We start from the raw sequence: 14615 nt of genomic DNA, 5'->3' as shown, positions 1-14615 counted from the left end.
TGATCCTCTCCTATCATGTCTGAGTCAACTGCTGAGCGTACCTCTGTGTTCAATACACAAGATCCTCAGAGCACTCTGCTCTCCGTTAACATGTCTAGCGTCACCAAGCTCACCACTGTGAACTATGTGATGTGGAGTCGCCAGGTCCGAGCTCTGCTAGAAGGACACGAGCTCCAACACTTCATTGAAGACACCAACACTGCCCCTCCGGCCACAATCATGCTCAACGGTGTCTCATCTCCAAATCCGGCTCATGCTCCATGGCGCCGTCAAGATCGTCTCCTTTACAGCTCCATCATCGGCTCTATCTCTCTGGCTGTTCAGTCCGTGGTGTCTAGTGCTAACACAACCAAAGAAGTTTGGGACACGCTCACCACAACCTTTGGAAACGCCTCTCGTGGCCATATCAGACAACTCAAACTTCAGATCGAGCGCTGTGTTAAGGGCACCAAGACAATCAGCGAGTATCTACGCCTCATCAAATCCAAAGCCGATGATTTGGCCCTCTTGGGTAAACCTATGGATCATGAAGATCTCGTTGAAAGGATCCTTGCTGGCCTCAGTGATGACTACAAACCGGAAGTCGACGCAATTCATGGCCGCGATACAGCTATCTCCTACGCGGAACTTCATGAGCGGTTACTTAATAGAGAAGCCATCATCATGTCTAGTGAATCGGCTCCAGTCACACCGATTGTTGCCCACGCTACTGATACTCGCTACTCTCAGAACAACAACCAACAATGGAGGCGCAACAACAATAACAACAATCAGGCTCGCAACAATCCGAACACCAACCAACCTCGCTTCACGAAGCCCTATCTAGGCAGGTGCCAAGCATGTGGGCAACAAGGTCACAGTGCAAAGTACTGTCCTCAGTTTCATATCGTCCGTGGTCCTGCACCAAATCAACAGGCGCACACTCCACAGAGGAATAACGGTCCATGGAACAATGTTTCACCATTTCAGCAATGGCCACCGACGGCTAATCCTGCCATGATGTCTGACTCCTCCACATGGTTACTTGACTCCGGGGCGTCTCACCATATGACCTCTGACTTAGCAAACCTATCGCTCCACAATCCATACAGTGGTGGTGATGGTGTGTTACTTGGAGATGGTTCAGGCCTCAACATCTCTCACTCTGGTTCCCTCTCACTTCCCTCATATACTCGACCTTTCTTTTTAAATAAAGTTTTATGTGTTCCTGCTCTTGAAAAAAATTTAATCTCTGTTTTTCAATTGTGTACTGCTAATAGTGTTTCTGTTACTTTTACCCCAACGTTCTTTCAGGTGAGGGACTTGGACACAGGGACACTACGTCTCGAAGGGAAACCTAGAGATGGAACGTACCATTGGCCACACTCAAACTCATCGAAACCTTCTCTTGCATTTGCTTCTGCCGTGAAGACAACCTTGTCGGATTGGCATTCCCGTTTGGGACATCCAGCTTTTTCAATTCTTCAAAAAGTAGTTTCTCAATTTCAGTTACCTCTTGTTTCAAACGCTTTAATGGCTCAGCCATGCAATGCTTGTTCGATTAATAAAATGCATAAGTTACCTTTTCAAAACTCTACTCTTCGTTCTTCTCAACCTCTAGATGTAGTGTTTTCAGATGTTTGGACATCTCCTATAATTTCAGTTGATGGTTTCAAATATTACGTTATTTTTGTAGATCACTACACTAGATACACATGGTTGTATCCTTTAAAGCTTAAATCGCAAGTCTTTGATGTTTTCACTCGGTTTAAAGCATTGGTTGAAAATCGATTTCAAACCAAGCTAAGAACCTTATACACTGACAATGGGGGTGAATATATTGGACTGCGAGATTTTTTGGCAAAACATGGCATTTCTCATATGACAAGCCCGCCGCATACACCAGAACATAATGGCATCGCAGAACGTCGTCATCGACATATTGTTGAAACAGGACTTTCCCTCCTGTCTCATGCATCGATGCCACGGTCCTATTGGACATTTGCGTTTGCAGCGGCTGTTTACTTGATTAACAGAATGCCTTCCTCGGCTTTAGAGTTTAAAAATCCTTTTCAAACTCTTCATGGACATAGTCCAAATTTTCAAAAGCTGAGAGTATTTGGATGTTTATGTTTTCCTTGGCTCCGACCTTACACATCTCATAAGTTGGATGCCAAATCAACACCTTGTGTCTTTTTAGGCTACTCTATTACACAAAGTGCATATTTTTGTTTAGATAGAGCAACGTCTCGGATTTACACGTCCAGACATGTAGTCTTCCATGAACATGTTTTTCCTTTTTCTCTACCTGTGCATCTTGAGTCTGATGATACTGATGATATGGATACTCCAACTTACCCTCCTGTCAAGCTTGTGTCTATACATACTAATCCTGCAGGTTCTGTTCCTCCACCACAAGAAGGACATACGCATCCCACACAGGCTCCTCCAGAACCGTCTTCGACACTGCCTGACATGACAAACCCCATGTCTACTACCACTACGCCACAGACAACAACTTCAGCGGATCCTGCTCCACCAAACCCACAGCAACCTCCGCAAGATCGTCCTCTTCCTCCGACCAGACAGAGCACTCGTCCTCGCAAACCGGTCCAAAAGCTGAATCTTCACACCAAAGTGGTTCAAACAACGGAAACACCACCTACAACAGTTGCTCAAGCTCTAAAGAGTCCCCACTGGCGGAAAGCCATGACTGATGAATACGATGCTCAAATTGGTAATCATACTTGGGATCTTGAGAACTTGACTGATGATTCTCGTTTTAATGTTGTAGGTTGCAAATGGATATTCACAATCAAGAGAAATCCGGATGGGACTATTGCTAGATACAAAGCTCGACTAGTCGCCAAAGGCTTCACACAAAAGCCGGGAATTGACTACCATGACACCTTCAGTCCCGTAGTTAAACCAGCCACCATCCGGACAGTATTAGGCACTGCGGTTTCCTCAAACTGGCCCATCCGCCAACTTGATGTCAACAATGCTTTCTTACAAGGCACACTCAAAGATGAAGTATATATGGCACAACCACCAGGGTTCATCAACAAAGACAACCCCAATGCAGTCTGCAGACTTCGCAAAGCCATTTATGGGCTCAAACAAGCTCCCCGAGCTTGGTATAATGAGCTCAAGCAGTTTCTTCTACAGGCGGGATTCTTTAATTCCGTGGCTGATGCTTCATTATTCATATACAGAAAACAGGGAGTTCTTCTTTATATGCTTGTTTATGTGGATGATTTAATAGTAACTGGCAACAGTCAATCACATTTGTCCCAGTTTATCTCCTCCCTATCTCAACGTTTTTCTCTTAAAGACTTGGATGATCTATCTTTTTTTCTTGGTATAGAAGTAACGAGATCCTCTACAGGCATGCTACTAACTCAAACTCGCTATATTGCAGATTTACTTCATAGGACAAAGATGGAGAGTTGCAAACCTACTGCTACGCCAATGTGCTCCACTACACCTATTACTCTGTTTTCTGGAATTCCTCTAGCCGATCCTACTGAGTACCGAGCAGTTGTTGGCAGTCTCCAATATCTCTCTCTCACCAGACCGGACATTTCTTTTCCAGTCAACAAGATGTCTCAATACATGCACAAACCGACCGATGAACACTGGAATGCAGTCAAAAGAATCCTCAGATATCTTGCTGGTACTATGACCAAAGGCATCCGCCTTCATGCCAACAACACTCCATCTCTTCATGCATTTACAGACGCTGATTGGGCTGGAAACAAGGATGATTATACCTCCACTGGTGCGTACATTGTCTACCTTGGCCGTAACCCTATCGCATGGTCCTCCAAGAAACAGAGTGGCGTGTCACGCTCCTCGACAGAAGCCGAATACAGGTCTCTCGCTTCTACTACTGCAGAAGTGTGCTGGGTAGCTTCACTCCTCACTGAGCTTGGGATCAAATCTCCTACCCTACCAGTCATTTACTGTGATAATATTGGTGCCACCTACTTAGCCGCAAACCCCGTATTTCACTCCCGCATGAAGCACTTGGCATTAGATTATCATTTTGTTCGACAATACATACAAGCAGGTCAACTTCGAGTCTCCCATGTCTCCAGCCATGATCAACTTGCCGATCTTCTTACAAAGCCTCTTCCTCGACCTGCATTTGAAAGACTGATGCTCAAGATCGGACTCTCTCCCGACCGTCCGTCTTGTGGGGGTGTGTAAGAGATATAGAAAGTATATATTAGACTTCCTAGGATTATGCACTAACGTCTCTCTCTTTAGTGCTGTATATTACCTTCCTTATTTGATCATGTACTCTCATATATATGTACACATTACGTGATAATAATATTTAAGCATTCCATAACCTAATATTGTGGAGCGTCACTGGCCATTGGTGTGCAGTGGGTGTGGGAAGCTGTTAGGGATGCTTCGTCTGGGGATTCTTTACTGGAAAGATTGTATCTTGAGGGGTTTCCGATGCAGTGCTAAGTTGGGCTCAGCTGCTTTGCTTCTGATCATGTGGAGTTGCTTCCTTAGCTTGACTTCCTTGTCTTGCTTGCTCTATGTTCTCCTCAGTATGGTATTGTCTTTACACTCTTAACTCCTTTCTTTTTTTAGATTTTAGATCTTTGAATAGGATTGTCACGTTTACTAACAAAACTGATTCTGAAGTTTTTTTTGATACTACACTACATTGTAGATTTGGTTGTGTTTGATATATTGTATTGAATTGAATATTATGCAGGGAGCAGCTGCAGCTGTTGTTGTGAACTTGGGTTGCACTCCTGGGCTCTTTATTGTAGGACTGTTTGGTATTTTGATATTATGGATGTATGCAAACTTTTGGATCACCGGAACATTGTTCATAGTTGGAGGCAAGTTTTCGATTTTTCATGCTCTTTTACTGTTATACAACACAACCACAATTAGTGTTCTAAAAATCGGTCTGAATGAAACTCGGCATAGAAACGGTCTAATCACCGCCTAGCGATTTTTTGAACATTGACCAATTTAGGAGAAGATTAGTTTGTTGGGGTAGCTTTTCAGGTTATTGGTCAATGAGTCTTATAGTATTCATGATCTATACTATTTTACATGATGTTAATTTCTCTAGTTTTTTTTATATTTCAGGCTATTTATTCTCCTTAAACCATGCCCGTCTGGTGGTTCTAATGGCTGCTGGATATGCGATGTACTGTGTCAAAGTCAGACTCGGATGGCTTGGAGTTCTGCTCTCAATGAATCTTGCCTTCTTGTCCAACGATGTATTAAACTGTCTTCTTCAATGGTGTGACAATCTAAGCGAAAAGCCACAACCTGAGGAGCCAAAGAAGTCTGAAGAAACGATTATAGAAGAAGACTATCCAGGGGAATTTGAGTATCCTTCAGTTCCTGTCGAAGAAGAAGAAGAAGAGACAGAGAAAAAGGTTCACGAGAATAAGTCATCAGCTGAACCAACTGCTCCTACTACAACTGTTGTTAACACCGTGAAGGAGATTACTAGTGTTAAGATGGTCAAAGTGGATACAAGTTCGTCAGCTGATGAAATGAAGAGGATACTGAAGAGCGTGAATCATTATGAAGCGTTGGGGTTTTCAAGGCATAAGAAGATTGATGACGCTGTGCTTAAGAAAGAGTATAGAAAGAAGGTTTGGTTCTTTGTTTCCAATTCTTTAATGCAGTTTATGTGAAGGTTAATGAGAGAGTATGTTGGTTTGTTTCTAGGCAATGTTGGTTCATCCTGATAAAAATATGGGAAGTCCTTTGGCTAGTGAATCATTCAAGAAGCTTCAATGTGCTTACGAGGTAGGAATGTTGATGTTTATGTTCTTGGTGACATGTAAAGGCTTGAACTTGTTTTTGTTTTGTTTCCTCAGGTTCTTTCTGATATTGTAAAGAAGAGAGATTACGATGAGCAATTAAGAAAAGAAGAGTCTAGGACCAGGAGTGTTTGTCAGACATCTCATGCTTCTTCACATCAGGTTTAGTTACTTTCCTTTAAGCTTCTCTGTAGTATCTTTTTTTGGTGTGTGTTTGTCAGACTTTTCTTTTTTTTTCATTTGCAGAGTGGTGCTGGTTATAGAGCAGAAGAGTCGAGACGGATACATTGTACAAAATGTGGCAATTCACACATATGGGTATGCACCAGTAGGACTAAAGCAAAGGCAAGATGGTGCAAGGTGATTTAAATCAAAACCATTCTTTTGTTATTTAAATGCTCTTTTTTCAGATAATTTAATCTGTTAAACAAAAATGTAGGATTGTGGTCAATATCATCAAGCCAAAGATGGAGATGGGTGGGTTGAACTCAAAGGGACATTACCCTTTGAGAGAGCACATAAGGTTAGTAGCTTTGTTGCTTGTAATGATGGAAGATCTTGTTTTGGTTTAGCTTAACCACTTTGTTTTTTTTCATGTCCTTGAAGATTGAGATACCACGCGCTTTTGTTTGTGCGGAGAGCAAGATCTTTGACGTCTCAGAGTGGGCCATATGTCAGGTCTGTTTCTCTCTTATCTCTATGCGAAAGATGATTGAGATTTTACATGAACATGTTTTTGATTTTTGACTTTGATGAATAAACAGGGAATGGCGTGTAGACCAAACACGCATAGGCCAAGCTTTCATGTGAACATGGTTGGGTTAGAGAAGACAACGCAGAGGTCAAACTCGAGTAGGTTCCCATGGGATCTAGACGTGGAGATGATGGATGAGGACGAAGAGGAGTTTGAGCTGTGGCTTCAACAAGCTCTTGCTTCTGGTCTGTTTTGCGAGACCTCAAAACGCAGGAAAAGCTGGAGCCCTTTCAAGTTGAGCCAGATGAAAAGCAAGAAACAGTGGCGAAGGACATCCACTTGATGTATAAGTTTATTGCCACAGGGTACAGGAGACAGGATTCACAGCAAAGTGAATGCAAAGATCTGAGTAGTAGCAACTAGCAAGCATACTCTCTTTGGGGGATCTTTCTCTGTAAATAGAAGCTGTTGGAGGATTCTTGTTCACTTGTTTTCTTTTTAGTCTTGTCTACTTTGAGCAAAAAAAAGAAGCTGTTTATTTTTACGTGAATTTGAAACTCCACATAACCGAGTATGCGGTATTATTGCATAATTAATGTGTTTGCTTCATGTTCAACCCCGCAAATTGTCTAGAAGTGGAAAAACAAGAAGCAAAGATCTGTCTTTTTAGATTAAGAAGTCATTTCTCGTCTTCTTCTTCATCAGTTAATATATGCAAAGAAACAATAACTTCGAGAAGAACTCGCAAGACCGGTTTAGGTCGTTGCAAGACCGGTTCGATTCCAAAATTATTACCGTTAGGAGAGAACCGCACGCACGCACGCACGCGTTTGTGGCGATCGAAACCGACTCAAAACTTGAGAGAAATATAGCCGTTGTAGCTTCTCTATAAATATGCAACACACCAAGACACATAAACACTTTAATCAGACAACAAAACCGAACTCAAAACACACTATAATCAGACAACAAAACCAAACCATTATTTCCTCTCCTCCTTTCTTCTTCTCCAATTATATCGATGTCTGATCAACAACGCCTATTAAAAAAAAAACACCGAAGAAGAAGAATACAAATCTCCAACCTTTCTTACACTAAAGCTCTCTCTGTAAATCTTTCAATCTCATTTCTGTGCAATGGAGAAACCACCGCCCAGAGACCAAACCGGTTTCGAAATCGATCAAAGCCGGTTCTCCAATTCCCCGTCGGGAGAATCGCTCGAGTACCTCTCGCTGCTGAAGAAGTTAAGTCTCTCGATTCAGATCTGATTTTTTTGTTTAGCGAAATTCATTTGTCTGATTTCTAAGATCTGTGGTTCAGCTGTTAGAGCTTGTTGCCAGAGACAACAAGAAGTCGGCGATCATACCCCCAGGCTTCTTCTTCTTTTGCCGAAGGAACGATGATGCTTTTACCAAATTTCTCTTTTTTTTTTCAAACTTATATGTATGTATGTATGTGTGTATGTATGTGTGTGTATGAGAGATAGAGAGAGGGGGGGGGGAGGGAGAGAGAGAGCGGGAAAGAGAGAGAGGGGGAGGGGGAGGGGGAGGAGGGGGAGGGAGAGGAGAGAGAGGGGGAGGGAGGAGAGAGGAAGAGGAGAGGGGAGAGAGAGAGGAGAGAGAAGGGAGACCAGGAGAGAGAGGGACCGAGAGGAGAGAGAGAGAAAGAGCGGGAGATGCGCACGGTGAGAGAGAGAGAGGAGAGAGGTGGAATAGCGCGGAGGAGAGAGAGAGAGAGAGGGAGAGGAGGGATGAGCGGAGAGAAGAAGGAGGAGAGAGAGAGGGACGAGAGGGGAGAGAGGAGAGAGAGGTGGGAGAGGGAGAGGAGATGAGAGAGGAGGGGGGAGAGAGAGAGCGGAGGGCAAACGGGGGGAGCGGGGGAGAGAGAGAGCGGTGGCCACGGGAGAGGCGGGGAGTAGGAGGGAGAGCGGGCCTGGCCCGGGGAGAGCGGCCCGCCCGGGAGAGAGAGGGCGGGAGAGGAGAGGAGGGTTTGGGAGAGAGGGACGAGGAGACGAGGGAAGAGGAGAGAGAGAGGAGAGAGAGGGAGGGGATGAGAGAGAGAGAGAGGGGGAGAGAGATGGAGGAAGAGGAGAGAGGTGGGCGAGATAGAGAGGGGGAAGAGAGAGACGGAGAGGGAAGAGGAAGGAGAGAGGGGGCAGGAGAGAGAGGGAGAGAGCGAGGGGAGAGAGAAGGAGGAAGAGGGGGAGAGAGAGGGGGGGGGGGAGGGGGAAGGGGGGAGGGGAGAGGAGGAAGGGGGGGAGGCGAGAGAGGAGAGGAGAGAGAGGAAGCGGGGAGGGAGAGAGAGAAGCGGAGAGAGGGAGAGACGGAGGGAGAGGGAGAGGAAGGGGAGGGGGAGAGAGAGGAGGAGTGGGAGAGAGAGAGGAGGGAGAGAAGGAGGGGAGGAGACGGGAGAGAAGGGGGAAGGGGAGGGGAGGAGAGAGGAGGATAGGGGGGAGGGAGGAGAGAGAGAGGGGGGGGAGAGAGAGAGGAGGGAGAGAGAGAGAGCGGGAGAGGGAGAGAAGAGAGGAGAGAGAGAGGAGAGGAGAGGGGGCGAGAGAGGGGGGGGGGGGAGAGAGAGGGGGGGGGGGGGGGGAGAGCGGGTGGGCGGGGGGACGAGGGGAGAGTGAAGGGGTGATGAGAGCGGGAGAGGGGGGAGAGAGAGCTGAGAGAAGGGGGAGGGAGGTAGAGAGAGGGGGGAAGGGGATGAGAGAGAGAGCGTGGGTTGAGAGAGCGGAAGAGGGGGGGAGAGATGAGGCGGGCGGAGAGAGAGAGAGGGTGAGGAGAAAGAGAGAGATGGGGCGGGGCGAGAGAGAGGGCTGGGAGAGAGCGGGCGGGGCGAGAGAGCATGCGATCGGGAGAGAGAGAGAGCATGAGAGAGAGGGGGAGTGATACGGATACACCCTAAATTAGAGATATGAACTCGCCAAAAAACGCCAAAAAAGTGAGAACTGATGGATTGAATGGTGCGCACAAAGTCCAACAAAAGAAGGGTTTCTAAAATTTATAGTGTTGTTTTAAAATTTCTAACCATATTTTACATTTGTATTAATGTATGCTAAACTCTCTTTCATGGTACATGGACATCGTTCAATTTTTTTTATAAATTAATTTAGTAAAAATTTCATATACTCCCTAAATTAGTGGACTAACCATTATAAAATCGTTATTCTCTAGAGAAATGAAGACAACAAAGCTTCCAAATCTCTTTGACCATCATCATATATCAGTACAAGAGGCTATGCATTAAAGAAATATTGTTGTATTTTTTGAATTTCTCTCAAAATCTATCTGTTAACAACCCCTACGGAAATATTGAGTTTTACGTTAAACGCTCTATATACTGAAACTTATACTTTTTATTGTTGTTCTAAATTTTCTAACGACATTCTAAATTTGTATTAATGTTTGTTAAACTCTCTTTTATGGTGTATCAGAATCGTTCTAATTTTTTTTATCAATTAATTAGTAAAACTTCGTAATATTATCTAAATCAGCGGAATAACCACTACAAAATTGCTATTTTCTTGAAAAACGGACACAACAAAGGCTCTAAACCTCTTTCAAAAGCATCATATATTAGTGTAGAATGCAACTATGCACCCCCACAAAATATTGAATTTTGGTAAATGATTTATATACTGAACCCTATAATCCTTAGTGTTGTTTTAAAATTTCTAACCACATTCTACATTTGTATTAATCTATGTTAAACTATCTTTCATGGTACATGAGTATCGTTTAATTCTTTTAAAAATTAATTTAGTAAAATTTCATATACTCCCTAAATTAGTGGACTAACCATTAGAAAATCACTATTCTCTAGAGAAATGAAGACAACAAAGGTTCAAAACATCTTTGACCATCATCATATATTAGTACACGAGGAAAATATGCATTAAAAGCAATATTGTTATGTTTTTGAATTTTTCTCAAAATCTAGATGTTAACCCCTACGAAAATATTGAGTTTTACGTTAATAGCTCTATACACTGAAACTTATACTTTTTATTGTTGTTCTAAATTTTCTAACGACATTTTAAATTTGTATTAATGCATGTTAAACTCTCTTTTATAGGATATGAGAATCATTCTTATTTTTTATCAATTAATTAGTAAAACTTATATAATACTATCTAAATCAGTGGAATAACCACTACAAATCGCTATTTTCTTGAAAAACGGACACAACAAAGGCTCTAAACCTCTTTCAACATCATCATATACTAGTGTAGGATGCAACTATGCATTAAAACAATATTGTCATATTTTTTGAAATTTTCCAAAATCTATGCGTTAACCACTACAAAATATTGAATTTTGGTAAATGCTTTATATACTTAACCCTATAATCTTTAGTGTTGTTTTAAAATTTCTAACCACATTCTACATTTGTATTAATCTATGGTAAACTCTCTTTCATGGTACATGAGCAACGTTCAATTTTTTTTAAAATAATTTAGTAAAATTTCATATACTCCCTAAATTAGTGGACTAACCGTTATAAAATCGCTATCATCTAGAGAAATAAAGACAACAAAGGTTTCAAACCTCTTTGACCATCACCATATATTAGTACATGATGCAACTATGCATTAAAGCAATATTTTTATATTTCTTGAATTTTTGAATTTTTCTCAAAATCAATCTATTAACCCCTACGAAAATATTGAGTTTTATGTTAAACGCTCTATATACTGAAACCTAAACATTTTAGTGTTGTTTAAAAATTTCTAACCACATTATACATTTGTATTAATGTATGTTAGACTATCTTTCATGGTATATGGGAATCATTATTTTTTTTTTATCAATTAATTTAGTAAAACTTCATAATACTCCCTAAATCTGTGGAATAACCACTATAAAGTCGCTATTTTCTTGAAAAACGCGCACAACAAGGCTCTAAATCTCTTTAAACATCATCATATGTTAGTCCAGGATGCAACTATGCATTAAAACAATATTGTCATATTTTTTTTGAAATTTTCTCAAAACATAAGTGTTAAACACTACAAAAATATTGAATTTTAGTAAATGATTTATATACTGAAGCCTATAATCTTTAGTGTTGTTTTAAAATTTCTAATCACATTATACATTTGTATTAATGTATGTTAAACTCTTTTTCATGGTACTTGAGAATCGTCCAATTTTCTTTATAAATTAATTTAGCAAAACTTTATATACTCTTTAAATTAGTGGACCTTTATAAAATCGCTATTCTCTAGAGAAATGGAGACAACAAAGGTTTCAAACCTCTTTGACCATCATCATATATTATTACATGAGGCAACTATGCATTAAATTAATATTGATATATTCTCTGAATTTTTCTCAAAACTCCCTACGAAAATACTGAGTTTTACGTTAAACGCTCTATACACTGAAACTTATACTTTTATTGTTGTTCTAATTTTCTAACGACATTCTAAATTTGTATTAATGTATGCTAAACTCTCTTTTGTGGTATGTGAGAATCGTTCTAATTTTTTTATCAATTAATTAGTAAAACTTCACAATAATATCTAAATTAGTGGAATAATCACTACAAAATCGCTATTTTCTTGAAAAAAAGACACAATAAAAGCTCTAAACCTCTTTCGACATCATCATATATTAGTGTAAGATAAAACTATGCATTAAAACAATATTTTTATATTTATTGAAATTTTCTCAAAATCGTTGTGTTAACCAATACAAAAATATTGAATTTTGGTAAATGCTTTATATAATGAACCCTATAATCTTTAGTGTTGTTATAAAATTTCTAACCACATTCTAGATTTGTATTAATGTATGCTAAACTCTCTTTCATGGTACATGAGCATCGTTCATTTTTCTTTTAAAATTAGTTTTGTAAAATTTCATACTCCCTAAATTATTAGACTAACCATTATAAAATCGCTATTATCTAGAGAAATGGAGACATCAAAGGTTCCAAACCATTTTGACCATCACCATATATTATTACAGGAGGCAACTATGCATTAAAGAAATATTGTTATATTTTTTTTATTTTTTCTCAAAATCTATGTGTTAAAAACACCTACGAAAATATTGAGTTTTACGATAAACACTCTATATACTGAAGCCTAAACATTTTAGTGATGTTTTAAATTTTCTAACCACACTCTACATTTGTATTAATGTATGTTAAACTCTCTTTCATGGTATATGAGAACCGTTATAATTTTTAATCAATGAATTTAGTAAAACTTCATAATACTCCTTAAATCGGTGAAATAACCACTATAAAATTGCTATTTTCTTGAAAAACGGAGACAACAAAGACTCTAAACCTCTTTTAACATCATCATATGTTAGTGGAGGATGCAACTATGCATTAAAACAATATTGTCATATTTTTTGAGATTTTCTCAAAATCTATGTGTTAACCCCTACAAAGATATTAAATTTTGATAATTGCTATATATACTGAAGCCTATAATCTTTAGTGTTGTTTTAAAATTTCTAACCGCGTTCTACATTTGTATTAATATAGGCTAAACTATCTATCATGGTACATGAGCATCGTTAATTTTGTTTTTAAATTAATTTAGTAAAATTTCATATACTTCCTAAATTAGTGGACTAACCATTATAAAATCGCTATTCACTTGATAAATGAAGACAACAAAAGTTCCAAACCTCTTTAACCATCACCATATATTAGCGCATGAGGCAATTATGCATTAAAGCAATATTTTTATATTATTTGAAGATTTGAAACGTTCTCAAAATATATGTGTTAACCCCTACGAAAATATTGAGTTTTATGTTAAACATTCTATATACTGAAGTCTAAACATTTTAGTGTTGTTTTTAAAATTCTAACCACATTCTATATTTGTATTAATGTATGTTAAACTCTCTTTCATGGTATATGGAAATTGTTATAATTTTTAATCAATTAATTTAGTAAAACTTCATAATACTCCTTAAATCGGTGAAATAATCACTATAAAATCGCTATTTTCTTGAATAACGAAGACAACAAAGGCTCCAAACCTCTTTCAATACCATCATATATTAGTGCAAGATGCAACTATGCATTAAAATAATATTGTCATATTTTTTGAAATTTTCTCAAAATCTATGTGTTAACAACCCCTACAAAAAATATTGAATTTTGATAATTGCTTTATATACTGAAGCATATAATCTTTAGTGTTGTTTTAAAATTTCTAACCATATTCTACATTTGTATTAATGTATGTTAAACTCTCTTTCATGGTACATGAGAATCAGTATAATTTTGTATCAATTAATTTAGTAAAACTTCATAATACTCCATAAATCGATGGAATAACAACAATAAACTTGCTATTTTCTTGAAAACGGAGACAACAAAGGCTCCAAGCCTCTTTCAACATCATCATATATTAGTGCATGATGCAACTATGCATTAAAACAATATTGTCATATTTTTTGAGATTTTCTCAAAATCTATGTGTTAACCCCTACAAAAATATTAAATTTTTGGTAAATGCTTTATATACTGAAGCCTATAATCTTTAGTGTTGTTTTAAAATTCTAACCACATTCTACATTTGTATTAATGTATGCTAAACTCTCTTTTATAGTGTATGAGCATCGTTCAATTTTTTTTATAAGTTAATTTAGTAAAACTTTATACACTCCCTAAATTAGTGGACTAACTATTATAAAATCGTTATTCTCTAGAGAAATGTATACAACAAAGGTTCCAAACCTCTTTGACCATCATCATATATTAGTACAGGAGGCAACTATGCATTAAACCAATATTGTTATATTTTTTGAATTTTTCTCAAAATCTATGTGTTAACCCTTACGAAAATATTGAGTTTTACATTTAACGCTCTATATACTGAAGCCTAAACATTTTAGTGTTGTTTAAAATTTCACCACATTCTCTATTTGTATTAATGTATGTTAAACACTCTTTAATGGTATATGAAAATTTTTATAATCTTTTATCAATTAATTTAGTAAAACTTCATAATACTCCCTAAATCGGTGGAATAACCACTATAGAATCGCTATTTTCTTGAATAACGGAGACAACAAAGGCTCCAAATCTCTTTCAACATCAACATATATTAGTGCAAGATGCAACTATGCATTAAAACAATATTGTCATATTTTTTG

The 14615-nt window shown here is 38.9% G+C and overlaps 1 protein-coding gene across 1 annotated transcript; it reads left to right on the top strand.

Moving 5' to 3' along the window:
* The first annotated feature begins 4325 nt into the window (after positions 1-4325).
* Positions 4326-7102, top strand: LOC125589187. Its single transcript, XM_048761598.1, has 9 exons — positions 4326-4552; positions 4718-4847; positions 5104-5621; positions 5698-5778; positions 5850-5954; positions 6039-6152; positions 6232-6315; positions 6399-6470; positions 6557-7102. The coding sequence occupies exons 1-9, from the start codon at positions 4397-4399 to the stop codon at positions 6827-6829; spliced, it is 1533 nt and encodes a 510-aa protein (XP_048617555.1). The 5' UTR covers positions 4326-4396; the 3' UTR covers positions 6830-7102.
* Positions 7103-14615: the final 7513 nt, after the last annotated feature.

The sequence above is a fragment of the Brassica napus genome, chromosome C6 (assembly GCF_020379485.1).
Source record: "Brassica napus cultivar Da-Ae chromosome C6, Da-Ae, whole genome shotgun sequence".
In the NCBI taxonomy this organism is placed as follows: Eukaryota; Viridiplantae; Streptophyta; class Magnoliopsida; order Brassicales; family Brassicaceae; genus Brassica; species Brassica napus.
The sequence above is the reverse complement of the archived record's forward strand: the minus strand, read 5'-3'. Positions and strand labels throughout refer to the sequence as shown.